Raw genomic sequence first — 21,132 nt, forward strand, 5'->3', positions numbered from 1 at the left:
TATTGCCCCTGCTTTATGAAAGTGCACACACACACACACACACACACACACAAATACCTGCATCCTCAAGCCTTCCCCCCAGATCACCTAACACACGCCCAATTTCTACAATGAGCCCTTTCTTACTAAGACAGCCCATGCTTCCCTGCAGACTGCAAGTCTTGCCGCAGGAAGCTTATAAAACTAACTTCATTTGTTTATAGATATGTTGCTAGTGGTCCTTGACTAATAGCACTACTAAATGATTGACTAAATGGGACCATGTAAAGCACCTGACATAGGATATACTCAAGAAATTTTTATTACCATTTTTGTTGTTACAGTGATTATTGATATTAGCTATCCAGTAAACAGATCAACTTCTATCTCTGATATGATCAAATGTAAGGATTTTTCTATTAACAGACTATAGAGGGAATAGTTTCTAGTTGGCATTATAAGCACATTATATAAATGGAGGTCTCTATTTTCATCTAATTAAGACTTGTTTGAGATAGTCATTTGCACAATATCTTTAAAATACTTTTTTGTGGCTAATTGATTTGTCAACTGATTGATTTGATTGAGTTAGCCATTTGCACACTCTCTTTAAAATACTTTCTGTGGCTGATTTGTCAACAGTACAGTTCCATTGTGGTTACTAGAGGGCATTAGATACAAGCATGAGCTCTGGAGTGAGACAGACTGACAATACTTCCTGTCACTGAGCAGTTTTTGACAAGCAAATTCTCTTGACCTCAAGACCCTTTCTATAATAATATTACCAACTATATTAGTTTCTGTGGGCTGCCATAACAGATTACCACAAACTGGGTAGCTTAAAACAAAAGAAATTTATTCTTTCACAGTTCTAGAGTCTAAAAGTCCAAAATCAAGGTATCTGCAGGCCTACACTCCCTCTGAAGGCTCTAGATAGAAATCCTTTTCTTTTTCTTCCTAGCTTCTGGTTTTTGCCAATGATTTCTGGTATTCTTTGACTTGTAGATGCATACTCCAATCTCTGCCTCTATCAACACAGGACATTCTTCCTCAAGTATCTGTATCTGTTTTCTTATAACACCAATCACTGGATTAGGGTTCAGCCTAATCCATTATGACCTTATTTTTTTCACCATTTTTTAAATTGAAGTATAGTTAAGTTACAATGTTGTTAGCTTCAGGTGTACAGTAAAGTGACTCAGTTATATATATATATATATATATATATATATGTATGTTCTATTATAGATTATTACAAGACATTGAATATAGTTCCCAGTGCTATACAGCAAGTCCTTGTTGGTTATCTGTTTTATACATAGTAGTGTATATATATTAATCCCAAACTCCTAATTTATCTACCCCGCTGCCCCTCTGGTAACCATAAGTTTGTTTTCTATGCCTGTGAGTCTATTTATGTTTTGTAAATAAGTTCATTTATATCATTTTTATATCACTATGACTTAACTAATTATATCTGCAAAGATTCTGTTTCCAAATAAGGTCACATACTTAGGATTTGGGTGAACATGAGCTTTTGGGGCATTCTATACAACTCAGGACACCCATCACATAAAATTGTGAAAATTAAATGAGAAAATCCATGTAAAGGGCATAGTAAATACTCGAAAATAATCACATTATTGTAATCAATAAAATTATTTGTGAATTTATATCAGCAAAGAAATAATTCATAAGCAATTCTTTTACTGAATGAAAATGAGTTATTTTAAATTAGGTCAATTTATTTTGAGAGTATCAATATATAAAGAGTAACTCCAGCCATTTCTCAAAAGAAAAGCAATCCAATATGTAAATTCACATCAATTTAGTCAGCATGTGTGATAAATTAAAAATTAATTTTAGGAATAAGTGAGGGTTCTAGCTCCAGTAAGATGAAGTAAGCATATTCTACCCTGACTCTCCCACTGAATACAGCTATAAAACATGAAATAGTATGTGAGGAAGTTATTTCAGGACTCTGAAAAGTAAATAGTAGCAGGTGGATTAGGAAAGAAGAACAAAACTCAAGTGTCACTGGGCTCTCTCAGTATCACCCTGCCAACCAAATAGTGGGCACCAGAGTGCAGACAGAACTTCAGGAGAAGGCCTCTAGTTCTGGCTTGAGAGAGAAACTCATAATAATTACAGAATCTGAAAATCCCCTACTTTCCCCTACTTTTTTGCCTCTTTTTCTTTCCCCTCTATTAACTTGTGACCTAGTTCCCAAGAAATTCCATGGTAGGTGTTGTAGCATTCTCAGGTAATACAGGCCAGCAGAATCCAAAACTACGCAGAAGGGAAAGCTTCCTCTTTTTTCAGTGGAGCTGCAGTTCCAAGAGAGTGGATCCAACCTCTCTTGCCTTTATACTGTCTCTATAGTCTCTTGTCACATGGCCCTAGATTCAGGTGCAGTTGTGGAAGCACACAATAGAGCAGCGGGGTAACAAAACCTTTCTAGATAGAAGACCAAAAGAGAACATTAAGGAACTAGAAAGTAACCAAGAGATTGTAGTGAGGGAAGAATTTGGGAAAGTGACACCATAAAGTTGTTTGTGAACTACCCTGGGCTCACCCCCAAACTGTGTATGCTTGGATCAGATACTATTCGTTATATCAAATATTTTGAGAAATGAACTATATAGATACACCACTGCCTAAGTCCCAGATTTGCCATCAGCTAGTATACATGCAAGATAAATCCAAAGATCACTGTAAAATCTGAGAAATGAACCATAGTTCACAGAGGCAGGGGAACCTTGTGGCCTAAACCTAACCAGGTTGACTGCCTTCTAAAACAAGAAATATCAACATTTTACAGGATATAAATAGGACCCAATGTCTTAAGACCTAATATTCAAAAACTCTTCAATATAATCTGAATTTACATTGCAAGTGAATAACAAGGAAAATATAAATTTATGTAGGATAAAACCAAAAGATGTCAATGCCAAGATGTCATAGAGATTGTAATTATTTGGCAAAGATGTTAAAGCAGCTATTACAAAAGTGCCTTACCAACAATCAAGAACACTCTTGAAGCCAGTGAAAAAATAGAAAGTCTCAACAAAGAAATTTTTTTTAATAAAGAATGATCAAATAGTAATTTTAGAAATGAAAAACATAACTTAAATAAAAAACTCATTAAAGTGGAGCAACAAGAACTTTCATTCATCGTTGGTGGGAATGCCACTTTGGTGTAGCCACTTTGGAAGACAGTTTGGCAGTTTCTTACAAAACTAAACAAATATTCTAACAAAACTAAACAATTGTTCTTATAGCATGATCCAGCAATCGTGCTCCTTGGAGTTAAACCAAAGGAGTTGAAATTTTATGTCCACGCAATAACCTGCACACAAATGTATGTAGCAGCTTTATTCATAATTGCCAAAACTTGGGCTCAACCAAGATGTCCTTCAGTAGGTGAATGGAAAAAGAAACTGTGGGGACTTCCCTGGTGGCGCAGTGGTTAAGAATCTGCCTGCCAATGCAGGGGACACGGGTTCGAGCTCTGGTCCGGGAAGATCCCACATGCCACGGAGCAGCTAAGACTGTAGGCCACAACTACTGAGCCTGTGCTCTAGAGCCCGCGAACCACAACTACTGAGCCTGCGTGCCACAACTACTGAAGCTGGCGCGCCTAGAGCCCGTGCTCCGCAACAAGAGAAGCCACCACAATGAGAAGCCCACGCACCGCAACCAAGAGTAGCCCCCGCTCGCCACAACTAGAGAAAGCCCGTGCACAGCAACGAAGACCCAACGCAGCCAAAAATAAATAAAAATAAATAAATAAATAAATTTATTTTTTAAAAAAAAAGAAGAAGCTGTGGTCCATCCAAACAATGGAATATAATTCACTGCTAAAAAGAAATGAGCTATCAAGCCATGAAAAGACATGAAGGGTGGGGGAGACGTGGAGCAACCTTATATGCATATTACTAAGTGAAAGAAGCCAATCTGAAAATCTATGATTCCAACTATATGACACTCTGGAAAAGACAAAACTTCAGACACAGTAAAAAGATCAGTGGAAGCCAGGGATTAGGAAGGAAGGAGGGGTGAGTAAGCAGACCACAGTGGATTTTTAGGGCAGTGAAACTATTCTGTATGATATTGTAATGGTGGACACATGATATTATACATTTTTCAAAGCCCATAGAATGTACAACACCAAGAGTCAACCCTGATGTAAACCATGGACTTTGATGTAAAGCATGGACTTTGGTGGATAGTGATGTGTCAGTATAGGTTCATCAGTTGTAACAAGTATACCACCCTGGTGGGGATGTTGATAGTGGGAGAAGCACGTGGAGGAGCAAAAAGTGTACAAGAACTCTTGTAGTTTCTGCTCGATTTTGCTGTGAACCTAAAACTTCTCTAAAAAATAAAGTCTATTTAAGAAAAAAAGGAACTCAGTGGATGAGTTCAGTATCAGAACGGAGAAAGGAAAGAGAAGAAAGAAGACAGAGGAAAGATTAAGTGAACTTGAATATAAGTCAAGAGAAATAATCCAATCTCAAAACAGAGAAATTTTAAAAGATTTTTTAAAAATGAATAGAGGAAAATAGGAGAGTAGGGAACTCCAGGGCTCTGTCCCTTTACAAAAAAACTGATGAGCTGGAAAAAGCTGTCAGCATCATTTTTTTGCAGAACTCTGGAGTCTAGTCAAAAACTTACAACCAGGGGAAAGCTTGATGAAGAAAGAAGCTATTGCTTTGCAGTAAGAGACAGCTGTGGTGATTTAAATCGCCTACGTCCCACGTGCTATACCCCTATTTGGTGCCAGCCACCAGGACTGCACCCACATTCCTGGTGCAGGAGGCTAGTGACAGAGGGAGCAATGCAGAATTTCTCGAAGAATTCTCTAAGAATTGTGGTTGTAAGTTCCAGCCCATATGGTGGCTCTCTGAAGTGCTTGCCTTTACTTTGCCTGACTCAAGCATTTCTAGGGCTAAGGTGACAGCCTAGGAGGCTTTTGCTATATGCATTTAAAGGCAGAAATATTGGCTGTGGCAGCCTCGGGCTAAGGATAACAGTTGGGACAAGCAACAGACAGACTGGAAACCCTGGGAAACAACAGGTAGGGAAAAGAGATATGTGGGGGTAAAGGGGCCTTTAAAGGCTCCCATGCATACCAGGGAATCAGGTATACATAGTGTCAGGGGTGGGTACATGCTCAAAAAAGGCCTGAGAAGACTCCAAGCTTTTACCTCTCACTGGCCTTCAGGCTCTGTGCAAGCTGTGAGTGAAGGCTAAGGCAGAATTGTAAGCAGCCTGGCTAAGCACTGAAGGAGTGCTCCAACATAGAGCCAATCTGCAAAGACTGGGAGAGTATTTTTTTCTTTCCTTTCCTTTTCTTTTTCCATTGAAAGAAACTCTGTCAAAACACTAGGTGACCCCTAAGTGAATGGAACACAGACTTCACATAACAAACAATACAGACTTAACCAAAATAGTTTGGAGAAGTCACAAAACAAGCAAACAGCAACAGCCTACAACAAACAGCAAAAACAAGCCCTGAAGAGGGGGGAAATCTGATTTCCAGAGTTGTCACATTTTAATATTAAAAATCTCCACGTTTAAACAAACAAAAAAATTACAGTGCATACAAATAAACTGGGAAGTATGGCTCATTCACAGGGGGAAGAAAAGAAATTAATAGACACTGTCCATGAGGACACCTAGGCATTTAGACTTACTAGACAGAAACATTAAATCAACTCTCTTAAATATGCTCAAAGAGCTAAAGGAAATCATGGAGAAAGAACAAAGGAACCAGGAGAATATGTCTCACCAAATACAGAATATTAGTAGAAATTATAGAAGTGAAACAAATAGAAATTCTGGAGATGAAAAATACAGATAGATCAATTGACATCCAGTTTAAGCAGTGAAAAGAGAAAAGAAGGAAAGAAATGATCCAAACCTAACAGACCTATGAGACACCATCAAGTATACCGACATATACATACCAGGAGTCCCAGAAGGAGAAGAGAGAAAGAAACAAAAAGACTACTTGAAGAAATAATGGCCAAAAATGTCCCAGATTAGATGAAAATCATAAATCTAAATATCGAAGAATCTCAATGAACTCCAAGAAGCATAAACCAAGAGAGATTCACAGGAAGACACATTATAGTCAACTTGTCAAATCCCAAAGACAAAGGGAGAACCTAGAAAGCAGCAAGAGAGAAGTGATTCATCACATACAAGGATACGGTGTGTAATTAATAGCCCATTTGTCTTTGGAAACTGGAAGCCAGAAGACAGTGGGGTGACATATTTAAAGGGCTGAAAGAAACGAACTGTCCACCAATAACTGCATATCCGGCAAAACTATCCTTTAAAAAAAGAAGAAATTAGCACATTCCCAGATGAACAAAAACAGAGAGAGCTCATTACTAGTAGACCTGTACTGCAGGAAATGCTAAAGGGAGTCCTCCAGGCTGAAATAAAAGGATAACTGAAGCCATATGAAGAGATAAAGAACACAACAGTAAATGTAGTTACATAGATAAATACAAAAACCAGTAGTATTGTATGTCTGGTTTATAACTCTTTTTTTTCTACATGATTAAAAGATAAATAAAGCAATAATTATATATTTATGTTAATTGACCCACAATGTATAAAGATGTAATTGGTAAAAATAACAACATAAAGGGGGGAGATGGAGTTTTAAAGGATCAGAGTTTTTATGTATTGGGTTGGCCAAAAAGTTCATTTGGGGTTTTCCGTAAGATGTTATGGAAAAGCCCGAATGATCTTTTTGGCCAACCCAATACTACTGAAGGTAGCTTGGTACTAATTCAAACTTGATTCTTACAAAGTTAAAATGCTAATTGTAACCCCAGGGTAACCCTAGTATTATGGACTGTATTGTGTCTCCCCAAAATTCATATGTTGAAGCCCTAACTCCCATTGTGGATGGTATTTGAAGATGGGGCCTTTGGGAGGTAATTAGATGAGGTCATGAGTGTGAGGTCTTCATGATGAGATTTATACCCTTATAAGAAGAGATCAGAGTGTGCTTGTTCTCTCTCTCTCTCTCTCTCTTTCCCCACCATGTGAAGACATAAATAGAAGTAGGCCATCTGAAAGCCAGGAAGAGAGCTCTCATCAGGAACTCATTGCCAGTATCTTGACCTTGACCTTGGACTTTTCAGTCTTCATAACTGTGAAAAATAAATGGCTGTTGCTGAAGCCACACAGTCTATGATATTTTGTTATAGCAGCCAAGCTGACTAAAACATACAGGAAATAACCTTTTTTTAAGTATACAGAAAAGGAAACAAGATGGGAGTCAGAACAGTAAACTAGAAAAGAAAAATCACTCACAGAACAAGGCAGTAGTGGAGGGATAAAAAGAAAATTGAGGAATAAAAAGAAAATAAGACATAGAGAAAACAAATAGCAAAATTGCAGAAGTAAATCCTTTCTTATAGATAATTACTTAACTGTAAATGGATTGAACCCTCCAATTAAAAAGAAGAGATTCGAAGAATAGATTTTTTAAAATGATCCAAATATATGTTGTCTAAAAGAGACTCACTTTAAATCCAAGTACATAAATAGATTGAAAGTAAAAGGATGAAAAATAAATTCCATGCAATAAAAAAATGCCAAAAGAAACCTGGGGTGGATATACTAATATCAGACAACATGGACTTGAAGTCAATAATCGTTATGAGACAAAGAAGGACATTACATGTTGACAAAAGGGTCAATATATCAAGATATACCAATTATAAACATATATGCCTCTAACAAAAGAACCACAAAATATATGAAGCAAAAAACTGACATAATTGAAAGGAGAAATAGACAGTTTTACAGTAACAGTTAGAAACTTCAATACCCCACTAAAGAATAGATAAAACAACTAGACAGAAGATCAGTTTAAAAATAGAGGACTTGAATTGTGCTATGAACCAACTATATCTAAAAGACATCTAGAGAAGACCCTACCCAAAACAGCAGATTGCATATTTTTCTCAAGCACATGTGGAATATTCTCCATGATAGACAGTATGTCAGGCAACAAAAACAAATCAAGTCTCAATAAATACTAAATGATTGAAGCCATAAAAATCAACCCTATTTCTATGTATTAGCAATGTACAGTTGGAAACAGGATTTTTAAAATGCCATGTACAATGGCTCTAAGAAATAAATATTTATACCTATACTTAGGTATAAATCTAACAAAACAAATATAGGATGTGTATGGCTGAAAACTTCAAAATGCTGAAGACCTAAATAAATGGAGAGAAATACTGTGTTCATGGATTCAAAGACTCAAAGGAGTAAAGATAAGAAATTGATCTACAGATTTAACTCAATTCAAAAAATTCTAGCAGGACTTTTGAAGACACAGACAAGCTGATTCTAACATTTATATAGAAAGTTAATAAATAAGGATAGCTAAGACACTTTTGGAAAAGAAGAATAAAGTTGGAGAAATTATACCATTTGATTTTAAGTCCTTTTATAAAATTAGAATAATTTAAACAACGTGGTATCAGTAAAGGAAGAAACACATAAATCAATGAAACCAAGTAGAAAGTCCAAAAGTAGATTTACCCAAATATGACCTTTGATTTTTAACAGTAGTGCAAAAGAAATTCAGTGAAGAAAGCATACTTTTTTTCAACTAATGGAACTGGAACAATAGGATACCCTTACATAAAAGAAAACAAAACACCTCTACCTAAATATGCTAGATTATACAAAAATTTACTCTGAATGGATTATTGATCTAAATGGAAAACATGAAACTATATAAAACTTTTAGAAAAAAAATAGAATAAAAATTCTGTGACCTAGGGTTAGACAAAAAATTCTTTCACATGAAACTCTAAAACAACACAAAAAAATTGAACGTTATCAAAATTAAAATCTTTTGCTGCATGAAAGACACAGTCAAGAGAATGAAAAGACAAACTACATACTGAGAAAAAAAATATTTGTAAACCATGTATTCAGTAGAGAGCATGTATTAAGGATTTACCAAGAAATCTCAAAACTCAACACTACGAAGACAAACAACTCCACTAAAAAATGGGCACTGAACCCATGTTTGAATAGGCACTTCACCACGAGGAGATATAGATGGCAAATAAGTATGTGAAAAAGTGTTCAACATCATTATCCACAATGCAAATTAAAATTAACAATGAGATACCATGACAAACCTATCGGAATGACTAAAATTAAAAAATACCGACAATGCTAAGTGCTGTCAAAGATGCGGAAAAATAGCAATTCGCGCGCATTGCTAATGGGGATGCAAAATGATATAATCATGCTGAAAAGCAGTTTGGCAGCTTCCTACAAAGTTAAACACACCACATGACCCAGCAATCCCACTCCTGGGTATTTAACCAAGAGAAATGAAAACTAATATTCATGCAAAAACCTGTACACAAATATTTATAGCAGCACTATTCACAATCATCAAAAACTGGAAACAAACCAATGTCCTTCAAATAGAGAAACAAACGGTGGCACATATATATAATGTATATATACATTACTACTCAGCAATTAAAAACAAATAAGCTATTGATACAAACAACAACCTGTATGAATCTCAAAGGTGTTATGCTGAGTGAAAGAAGCCAATTTCAAAAGGTCACATACTATATGATTCAATTCACATGATATTCTCAAAATATAAAACTATAGCAATGGAAAACAGAGAGTGATTTTTACGAGTTGCCGGTGGGGGAGCTTTTGATTACAAACAAATAGCATGAAGGAGTTCTTTGGGTTATAGAATTTTTCAGTATCCCAATTGTGATGGCAGTTACGCAAATCTGTGCATGTGCTAAAATTCATAGAGCTAAACACCAAAAAAGTCAAAAATAAGAAAAATAAAGAAACATATATAGCCAACATCTTAGCACACAAAGGTGCACAATAAGTGTTTGTTGGATCGAATTACAAACAATGTTGAAGATCACTACTGCCCATATTCCACCCTGCCCCAACATAGTTGAAATTATTGTGTCCACTGGCTGATCATGTGTGTGTAAGCAAGAATGAGGTTGTCCTGGAGAGAAGACAAGTCAGTTAGAGACATACTTCAGGATACTTTCACCATCATGGACACAGTTATCTTTAAGATCACCAGGTCTAAAACTCTCATCAACAGCACAATCCTTTGGAGGAAGACTATAATAAACATGTGTTAATTGTTTCACTAACTGCTACTCCTTTCCTTTTTCTTAACATCTCCAGAATCTCCCCAGGTGGGATTAAGCCCAACTCCAAATTTAGAAATGGCTTCTAATTACATTAAAGCAATCAGTCTTTTATTTTCTTTGACCCCTGTGATTGACTTAGTGGTTGGCTCCAGGAACTAAGAAAGGCAATTGAGGCCAACTGGACCCTATTTCTGGATTACTGTGTGAGCTATGACGTAAAATCCCTTTTTTTGTTGGGTTGGAGCCTGGAACCATGTCACTCTAAGGACTGGTTACCATCTTTCAGTGATAAAGAGAAAATCCACTGAGAGAGCAAGGAGGCAGAGAAATGAACTGAGAGTGAAAAACTGGTTCCTGGCCATATCATTTTCCCCTCCAGTCCAGTTTCCCACTTAACTAGGTGATAAAAATTCCAGACCCCTTCCCAGTCCTGCTAGCCCAAATCTCTAGGGAAGTCCTGGAAAACTTAGTCACACCTGGAGCTAGCCCTAAGGTTGGGGTTTTCAGGAATATAGACCAATAAATTTCTTTTATTATTTCAGAGAATTTGCGATAGGTCTGTTACTTACCAACCAAAGCATCCTAGCTGACAGAAGCCAGCTAGATTTGTTTCCTTTTATTTTTAAAATCATTTCTTTGCAGGGAAGTAAGCATAAGATCAAAATGGGTTATTATTTACATGCCTCTGATAAGTTCAAAGGACAACCTCAATTAGGATTTCCAGAACAACCTGAAAAAAAAACAGGTTGAGAAATCTCTCTTCCCTCCCACTGCTCCTCCCTCTGGCTCTCCTTTCTTTGATTAAATAGGCATTAGGACACCTTTTCAAAAAGGCTTTTCTGTGGTGTTCAGAATCATTTCTAGAAATTGAAACCTCAGACTTTGCAAGATGTACCTCAGTGCTGCATATCACCGCATACCTCTAAGTGATGGAAACAGCATTCCTATCATCGGACTTGGTACCTACTCAGAACCTAGATTGGTAAGCTTCTCTCTCTCTGTTTTTTTTTTTAATTAACACTTTCCTAAAGGATAATCTGTAATTCATTTTGAATGGATTTCATTGATTTAATTTTTGTAATAATGAATGCAACCTTGAAGGACTGCTGTTTGGCTGAATAAGTACTGAGCCAACAGTTAAACTAAATTAGTTTATGATTTTAAAGTATCTCAGCTTAAAGAATGGGACCTTTCTGCTTCCTTTACTAAAATTCAGCCTGAATGCTGGTTATTAGGTTGAACTGAAGTACATAAAATTTCTGAGTTTATGGTTTATGATTTTTTTAAGTTCATATTTGAGAATTTTTAGCTCAGTCCAACAAAACATTTAGTGAAAACCTACCATGTATGAAGCACTAGGCTATAGAAGCTTCAAATATGAAGAGAATAGTGCCTCTGCTGTCTAGGGATTAAAAATCTAATAGAGGAGACAGACTCTAATAACTAATTAATCATAGAACAATGAAGAGTAAATGCTGTCTGAGAATTATAAACAGTATCTCTCTGAAAACACAGGAAAGGGAATAGTTAGATTTGACCATGAGGACTGAAGTGGGTTTCCATTAAAACACAGAAAAGCTTCTACTTGTAAGAAAAATATCTTTCTGCTTTCCACATTACAATTCCACATTTAATGCTGATTACCAGAATAAACAGTGATTATATCTAGAAATGCTACTGAAATTTGAATGATCATGTGTGCATGAACTCTGTTAAACTAAGTATGAGTTAGCTAGGCAGAGAAGCAGAGCTGAGGCAGGACATTGTAGGCAGAAAGAGAAGCACAGAGGCACAAGGATATGAATCTGATTATGTCATGCCTCTGCCTAATTTTTCAATGGCTCCCTATCAATTATAGGGTAGAGGCCATACTCCTTACTTGCACATTGGGCCTTATGGTTTAGTCAAGACCTGTCAGTCCAGCAGTATCTACCACCACTCTTCCACCTCTCCCTCATGTAAAACATAGCTACCTGAGTTCCTTGAACAACTCTCCCATCTCCATGACCTTGAACATGCTGCCCTCCACCTGGAACACGCTTTCTCCTGAGCTGACTAACTTTTACTAAACCTGCAAGACTCAGCTGGAGGATACCTCTCCTTAGAAACTCATCTCCCAGCCACCACAACTTGCCCCTCCTGCGTGTTCACATAGCCCCTCATACTCAACTCTGTTGTAGCACTTATCACACTATATTGTTACCATTGTTTCTGTGCAATCTTCTCTATCAGATGTAAAATCCATCAGGAAAGAGACCATGTCTTGTTCAGCTCTATATTCCCAGTACAGTATGTGTGCTGGGTGTTCAGGTAATCCTTGTCAAGTGAATGAAAGGAGATATATATATATAGATAGATATATATAGATATATAGATATATATATGTGTGTATGTGTGTGTGCATCAGAGGATATGGAGTTGTAAATGCATACAATAATAATAGCTAAAATTTTTTTAACACTTAACCATGTGCCAGGAACTCTTTGTAGTACTTTATAGTACATGCGTTTTCTAATTTAATCCTCACAACATTATGAAAGAGATACCATTTTACCCCGTTTTACAGATGAGAAAATTGAGGCATGGCAAGATAAAATAAAATGTCCCAAACTTCTAATGCTGAGGAAGAGAACTGGAATTTGAACCAATGTAGTTTTGGCCTAGATCCTATCCTCTGAGTCCCTATACTATATTACCTGTTATAAATGTATGTTATGTCAATGCAGCTGTATATTTCTATGACTTTCTATATGTATTTCTATATATGAAAGTATCTAGGAATATATCCAGAAAGTACCTAGGATGGATAGATAGATAGATAGATAGAATGATAGATCTAGGATATGAATCTAATTATGTCATGCCTCTACTCATTTCAATGACTCTCTATCAATTATATGGCTCCTTGCTTGCACATCTATCATTCTGTCTATCTCTCTATCTCTATCTATCTCCTGAAACTCAGTGGGGCTCAAAGTGCTGCATCTACCAATAAATATTAAGTGCCTGCTATGTGTCTAGTAATATTAAATGCTACAGGATGGAGACATTCGAAAGCATTCATGTGTCACTTCCCAAAAAGAGTTGTAACTCACTTCAGAAGATAAGACATACTGCAGTTAGAGAATATGGCATTCGAGGAATACTATTAGAAATGAAGATTGTGCATGCACAAACCACATTTGTGATCAGAAATACAGAACTAAAGGTATGTCTCACAAAATTGGACACTCTAATGTGAAGAAAAATGCCCACTATGGAAGATTTGGGGGAGGGGGATAGGCAGAGCTAGGTTGAGGGGGAGACGGGGAGTGGAGAGGGTGGAGTATCTCCGAGCTGGAACACTCAGCAGTTTCTGTTCAAAGCCGTACAACTGACAACTCCCTCACCATCTACCGAGGGCTGATGAGACAGACACTAGGAGTACCCATGCCCAAGTCGGTCACCAGGAAATAAAAACACCGAATTAGATTTAACGTCAGAATCTTAGTCCTAGAGATGAAATCTGATGCCAAAATTCAGTCTTCTCCCCTTGGCGTGCCTGAGGTGCTTTTCAAAACCTTTCATTCCACAAGAGATGGAAGGAGAATGACAGGCTGAGGTAACTCATTAACTGAAATCCTTCACATTTCATGTATATAATCAAGTCAGTCAATATTTGTCCTGGGATCCTGTTCCATTTTGATACAGAAGTTAGCAGGCGCCAGGGGAAGATTTAGGCTTGTCTTCAGGGGAAGTCGGGGTAGGAGCAGAGATGAAAGGCTGAGATAAGGAAGACTAACAACACCCTCTCCTCCAGCATCTGCCCATTTGAGACTCCACCATCACACATGTGGCGATAGGAACTGTAGAACAGCAGCCTGGAGGAACATTATTGTGCAGCTGTGTCAGGCCAACCAGCCTAGCTTCTCCTGACTTACAAAGATTTTTTTTCTCTTAATATGCCCAACTTTCATGCCTGTGGAGGTGTTTCGTGCCTGTGGAGTCAGGGAATTTGAGATGGAACCAACATTTAGTAGCACCAAGCACTCTGTGCATTTCCTCATTTGATGATCACTAACTAATGAAAACTGAACTGTACAAATTATCTATGCGCCATTTCCCTAGGACAGATTCCCAGAATGTTTTCATACAGGGATGAAATAGTCTATAATAGCCTCCCAGCAAGTCTCCCTTCTTCCTGTCTCTCTCCCTATATCTCTGAGAAAGTCCTATAGGCAAGAGTTTTGAATCTTGTTCCTTTTTCTGCTTTGATAGAAATTAATTTGGTTTTTATGTATATCAGCCCATGAGTTAATAACCAATATTTATCAAAAACTTCAAGTAAAACTCAAGAATGTTACCAAGTGTGCAAATGACACACATCTGGGACCAATGGTAAATATTTTGGAAAATGAGCAATAATTCAGTTCAATAAATATTTATTGTGTGCCTACCATGTATGAGGCATTTTTCTAGGTAACACAGGGATCGAAACAATGGACTAGAAACAAGGGATTTAAAATCCGTGAGTGACTGAAGGCAGAAAAAATAAATACACTTATAAATAAAATATAAAGAAAAGCTGAAGTGCTTGTTCAAAGATGAAAGTAACAGTGAACAAGTCTAGTTATGGGGTAGATCAGGAAACACCAAGCTATAGGGAAGGAGTAGCCTAGGTTGGGGTTGTAACTGATCCAGTATCCCTTCCTGGGTGGCTCTGGTTAAGATTTCTATAGCTGTAAACAGTTTTCACACTCTGAAGAGTGAGCAAAAGGCTTTGTATATGGGGCAAAGGAGAGGTGAAGTCCAATCTCTTGGGTACCAAGGAGGAGCCTGAAACATCAAGGGGCCACTGTCATGGAATTTTGTAGTAGGGAAGAGAGATCGGTGTCAACTCTGAATACATGGGCAAGTGAGAATTTATAACCAAGGTGCAGGGTTGGGATCTGTGGGTAGAAAATTACTAAGAGGAAACATCAGGAATAAGGGGCGATTCTGGCTAAACTGACCTAACAGGATTCTTGCTGAAGACAGGGTGGGGCGACTAGACATCTCCTGGGGCATGGTGGAGGAGGAGGAACCTGATTTGATATCAAGTGTGATCAGATATGGAGGGTGAGAGGTTGTGGTTAAACTGACTTAGCAGGATTCTTCCTAAGCTTGGACAGAGCAGAGATGAGTATGAAAGTCCAAGTTGGAAAAGAGTTCAAAAGAACCTGATTAGAGTTTGGTCCATGAAAGAATCTTTGTCAGGGTTGAGGATGTTCCCACAATCTCTACCTAAAGGGACCAGAGACAAGGCAGGAACCATAAATAAGTGGTCCTAGAGAGCCAAGTCTATTTCTCAGTTTTGTTCTGCTTTCTCATTTTGATAGTAGATATAAGTGCAAGAAATGCTTTCTTCTCTTCTTTGCTACAAAACAAAAACAAAAACACAAAAAACATGTGCAAGTAACACTTAGGAGACGATTGATGGTACAAGACACAATAAATAGAGTACCAGGGATTCCACTCACCATTCTAAATGAAGATGGTAATTTCTCCACTACACCTAATTGTCATGCATAAACAAAAGTCCAGTGTGGCCTGATCTTCTCACATTTTTCAAAGAATATTGTAAAGTAATTAATAATTTTTAAGTAATGGCGACTCATTTATATTTTTGTAAAACGCTATATGAGCTAGTATTTTAAGAGTCAAAGAAAATAATTCAGCTGGTGTTTGTTTTTACTTTTAGTAGAGTGTGTATCCTGAGTTCTTTGCAGTACCTGTGACCCCTTCACACTCACACTCCTGCCACAGAAGCCTTGGCTCTTAGAAATCAAATACCAAGAACTGACTTCTGCATTTTATGTCATTCCTCTCCAGAGGCAATGAATGCTGCACATCAAGCTGCAAAAAATGGTTTGCTGGAGAGGGGGGGCGGGGGGTGGGTAGATGGTAACAAAAAAATACCAGGGAGAAAAAAGTAGGTTCATATTTCAAAGCTATTAACCTGCCAACGTTAAATCTAATTAAGATGAGAAGAGGCGAAATACATAGAGATCAAGTGAGATGGCTTCTCTAATAAATCAGGCAAAAAATAATAAGGACTTAAACTTGGTTGGTGGCTGCGAGGAAAATAATTTGGCTGGGGCCTAGAAAAGAAGTAACTTGGCTGAAGGATACAAATCATGGGGTAGACTCTACAAAGCTTGGCAACCAATTGGATCCAAACAAAGGAGAACAAATAGTAGGTCCAAGGCCAAAAATGGATGTTTCATGCCCAGGTTACTACATTCTTTGGATCTAAAGTTTTGAATTTATTTGAGTCACTTACCTTTTATTTTTGATATACTTCCTTATTTTTTTAACATTTAAAATTTTGAAATATATAGAAGGGTGAATACTTTTAAAGCTAACATCTGAGTAACCAGCACACAGATCCAAAATTAGAATATACCAACCCCCAGAAACCCTCTGTGTGCCCTTCCCAATTCAAAACCATCTCTCCCTCGAGAGGTAATTTATCTTCTAACTTTTATGGAAATTATTTTCTTGCTTTTTTCTAAAGGTCATATAACTTTTTTCAGGTAGATTGCCTATCTCCTCTTCATTTAGTTGTTCTTGTGGGTTTTTATCTTCTTCCTTCATTTGCAACATATTTCTCTGTCATCTCATTTTGTCTGACTTTCTGTGTTCATGGTCTCCTTTCCACAGTCTGCAGGATCATAGTTCCTCTTGCTTCTGGTGTCTGCCCCCTGGTGGGTGAGTTTGGTCCAGGGGCTTGTGCAGGCTTACTGTTGGGAGAGACTGGTGCCTGCCCTCTGGTGGGTGGAGCTGGGTCATGTCCCTCTGATGGGCAGGGCCATGTCCATGTCAAGGGGTGTGTTTTGAGGTGGCTGTGAGCTCAGTACGACTTTAGGCAGCCTGTCTTCTGATGGGTGGGGCTGTGTTCCTATCTCGTTGGTTGTTGGTGTGAGGCTTTCCAGCACTAGAGTGTGCAGGTTATTGGGTGGGGCTGGGTCTTAGTGCTGAAATGTGGACTTCCGGGAGAGCTCACTCCAATCAGTATTCCCTGGGGGTTCTGCTACCAGTCTCTTTGCCCCCACAGTGAGTTATAGTCTACCTTAACCTCCCCAGGAGACCCTCCAAGACCCCTAGGTAGGTCTAGCCCAGGTCCCTATGGAAGTACTCCTGTGTGCTGGGTCCCAGTGCACGTGAGACCTTGTATGCACCCTCCAAGAGTGGAGTCTCTGTTTCTCCCAGCCCTGTGGAGGTCCTGCACTCAAGCCCCACTGGCCTTCAAGGCTAAATGCTCTGGGGGTTCTTCCTCCCAATGCCAGACCCTCAGACTGTCACAGAGGGCTATTTTTATGTGGGAACGTCCCTGTGTAGCCTGCATGGATTTAATATTTTTTGGTGAGAGGACTCTTTTTAGTATAGATGTCTGCCACCTCTTTCCTCAGTGTATGCTAGCTGTTATCCCCTTGATAGGAGGTGTGACTGATGTTGTGGTGACCAGAACCTGCACTGGATATTGAGCAGGGCCTCCCCTTTGCTCTGTGGTTGTCACTGCCCTGTCGGGGGTGGGGTCTGCTCCCTAGTTGTCAGAGTAGAGTCCCCCAGATCTGTTTCTGAGCTGTGTTTCTGATCTGTGGTGTGAGGTAGGCGGGACTGGAGCACTCCTCCTCTGGAGCTGTTCACCTATGGGTGTGCTCTGTTGTGTCACCTTCACCTGTTGTACAAGCTCTTAGAGTACATTGTTGTTGGTACTGCTCTCGTCCCCACCTTAACCATGGGAATGCCTGCAGTTGGCCCCAGTGTCCCTCAGACGTTGTTTTCACCAGGCCACCAGCGCAGATCCACTGAAGTCAGGTCCCAGGATTGCAGTAATCATGGATCTCGACCCGCTGTGTGCACTATGGGGGCAGCTCAGACTCTGGCCTGGCCCGACCCCCCTGTGTAAGTGCCCACAAAGTCTACAGCTGCTAAAGCTAGGCCCATCTTGGCTGCAGGAGCACTTGCTGTCCGTTTAGATGTTCCGCAGGCACTTAGCTTACAAAGCTGGTCGCAGGGTTGTCAATTTGCAGTTAGTGCAGCTGCGAGGAGAGACTTCAGCTTTTCTTCCTTAGTTGCACAGCCCCTGGGGCTCAGCTGTGGTTTCAGCACCACCTCTGCATGTGGGCCACCCACAGGGGTCTGCTCCCGAGGCTGCCCTGGAGCACACAAGTCCGCCCCGGGGAGGAGGGGGATGTGGATGCAGCAGCGGCCGGGGTCACAAGAGCTCCTGCCCCGGTGGGAGCCCTTCCTTATGCCCAGGGAGGCAGGGGCCTCATGTGGGGAGAGAGGCTGCAATGGCAGTCCTGCCCCTTGCAAGTCACTTAACAATGGTGCTTCGCTTCTATGGCGGTCTGGGTTTCCTCTACAAGCATTCCTAGTTGCGGATTTCCTCACTTCCATCCCTTCAGGCTGTCTCCGCACAGTCAACAGAAGTCTTCTCCCCGGGTCTGCTCTCCAAACCCCACATTTTAGCACCCAGCCCCCATACACAGTGGCGACACACCTCTCAGGCTGGGGCACACAGGGCTGTGGCGAGGACCATCTGTGTAGGTCTCACTCTGTCCTGCCTGCCACAGACAGGTTGCTGGGCTCTCCTCCCGTAGCCCCCAAAGTTCCCCTTCTGTCCCAACTGATCTCCTCGCTGGTGAGGGGGCTTCCCCGGGTGCGGGAACCTCTCCTCACATTCAGCTCCCCCAAGGGGTGCAGGTCCCATCCCACTTCCTCTCCTCTTCCTTTCCCTTCTTTCTTTCATCCTACCCAGCTACACAGGGGTCTTTCTTGTCCTTTTAGGTGTCCGAATTTGTCGTTTTCACTGTAAAAACGATGTATGTGCCAAGTGTCCTGATTAAGAATGATTAAAGAAAAGACACATTTCTCTTCTCCCCCAACCCAACTCCCCTATCATTTTAGACCCCTAAGGGGACCTGTGCAAGATCAGTGAAAATTGCCATTGACACGGGGTACCGGCACATTGATGGCGCCTACCTCTACCAGAACGAGCACGAAGTGGGGGAGGCCATCAGGGAGAAGATAGCAGAAGGAAAGGTGCAGAGGCAGGATATCTTCTACTGCGGAAAGGTGAGGTCTTCCCTTCACCCTACACGACTTATGTTCATGGTGGGTCTGATGTCTTTTCTCTGCAAGAATGTTGAACTCACCAAACCCTGCAGGCTTGCAGGATCTTAGTTCCCCGTGTCCCCTGCAGTGGAAGTGCAGAGTCCTAACCGCTGGACTGCCAGGGAAGTCCTGAGGAGTGAGTTCTTAACTGCCAAGTTCCTCAGTCTTGCCAAGAATTTAGGGACTAATTAGCCCCTTGAAGGTTAGGGAAAAGTTCTTTCTTCCTACTTGGGCATTGATTTAAGACAATATGGAAGAGTCAAGTCTACAAAGAAAGTAGATTTGAGGAGTGAGGGGAAGTAAGGAGGTGGTTCATATTACAATAAGCATTTGTCAAAACTTCTTTTAAAAGGAGGCAGCTTTTTCTTCTGTATATGCCTATTTGTCCATAGATCACTAATTTTTTTTGAGATATAATTCACGTACCATAAAGTTCACCATTTTTAGTATATTCACAGAGTTGTACAACCATGACCACTACCTTTTCCAGAATATTTTTATCACTCCAAAAAGAAACCTCTTACCCACTAGTAATCACTTCCCATTTATCCCTCTCCCCCAGTCACTGGTAAACACTGACCTACTTTCTGTCTCTTTAGTTTTCCTATTCTGGACATTTCATACAAAAGGAATCATACAATATGTGTTCTTTTCTGTCTAGCTTCTTTCACTTAGTATAATGTTTTCTACTTTCAACCATGTTGTAGCACATATCAGAATTTCATTTCTTTTTATGGCCAAATAATATTCCATTGTATGGATATACCACATTTTGTTTGGATCACTATCTTTTGAGAAATTGAAATCCCCAGTGTTAGAAATCACTATCCATTCAAGAGCAATCAGAAAGATAAAGCATCATGATAAAATGAAAGCCAGTGGAAATATAGGATACATATTTACAGGCAGCCTTGCAGGAATAAAACTGTATAACTTTAGAGAACTTGTAATACAATTCTCTTAAGTTTTCTAAAGAGAACAAAATGGTGCTTCTGACTTCACTCACTCCCCAGAACCCCGTCCTCCCGACTCCTTTCCAGGCTCTCCAGGAGTTTGCAGTTCCCCAAGTCACCAGCCACTTATGGGCTATGATTTCAAGGGGCCATGTAGAGCCACTGTCCCAAAATATCAGCCTGAAGCTTTTCACTTTATTATAGCTTTACAACCTGATTCCTAAAGATTTTGTTATTACAGGGTCCCTCATTACAACTCACCAAGTGTTTCCGTGGAAAAATAAACTTGAACTCATATCCTGAGGACCTGAGCCAAAGAAGCCTGCCCAAAGCTGGAAATATTTTTGAATTTATTAAAAAAAAAAAACAAACTTTCCTTCTTATCTCCTTGGTAAACCGTTAAAGCTGTTGGAATACCTATCATGATGAAAAAATTGAACTGAATTAAATCATCCATTTCATTTCATTTCAAGGTTGATATGAGTTAACATTTACAAAGCACTTAAAGAGTACCTAGAACTAGTACTGCATGTGTTTGTTGAATAAAAATAGATTAAAACATATAAAACAGAATTTTCAGTTAGATGAGATTTCAACAATACACCAAAAGGACCCACAGTAACAACAAAAACACATTTTTCTCTACTCTCACATTGTTTTCTCTTCTCTGTGCTCTGAAGGCAAGAAAAAACATTATTGTCCAACATAGGAAAAAAATCAAATTTTGCTAATTTTGCTTGCTCTTACTTGTGGCAAAAAATGTACATAAATTCAAAACTTTTTTTTCCAAAAAATATGTAAGCAAATTTGATGCTCCAAGAAGATGTGTTCATTTATCCTGAAGCTCTGGG

General features: G+C 39.3%; 1 protein-coding gene across 5 annotated transcripts in view; it reads left to right on the forward strand.

Moving 5' to 3' along the window:
• Positions 1-21,132, forward strand: part of AKR1D1 (aldo-keto reductase family 1 member D1) — a 97,147-nt gene that overhangs the window by 42,679 nt on the left and 33,336 nt on the right. For 4 of the 5 annotated variants that reach the window (XM_082473126.1, XM_082473128.1, XM_082473127.1 and 1 more), the window contains 2 exons: positions 11,040-11,169; positions 19,122-19,289. In XM_082473126.1, coding sequence (XP_082329252.1) covers positions 11,077-11,169; positions 19,122-19,289 — 261 coding nt within the window. In that variant the 5' untranslated portion in view covers positions 11,040-11,076. Of the gene's footprint in view, positions 1-11,039; positions 11,170-19,121; positions 19,290-21,132 lie in introns of those variants that run through there. The other variant, XM_082473130.1, reaches the window with a different exon arrangement.

Source organism: Balaenoptera physalus (genome assembly GCF_965194825.1).
Source record: "Balaenoptera physalus genome assembly, chromosome: 8".
NCBI lineage: Eukaryota > Metazoa > Chordata > Mammalia > Artiodactyla > Balaenopteridae > Balaenoptera > Balaenoptera physalus.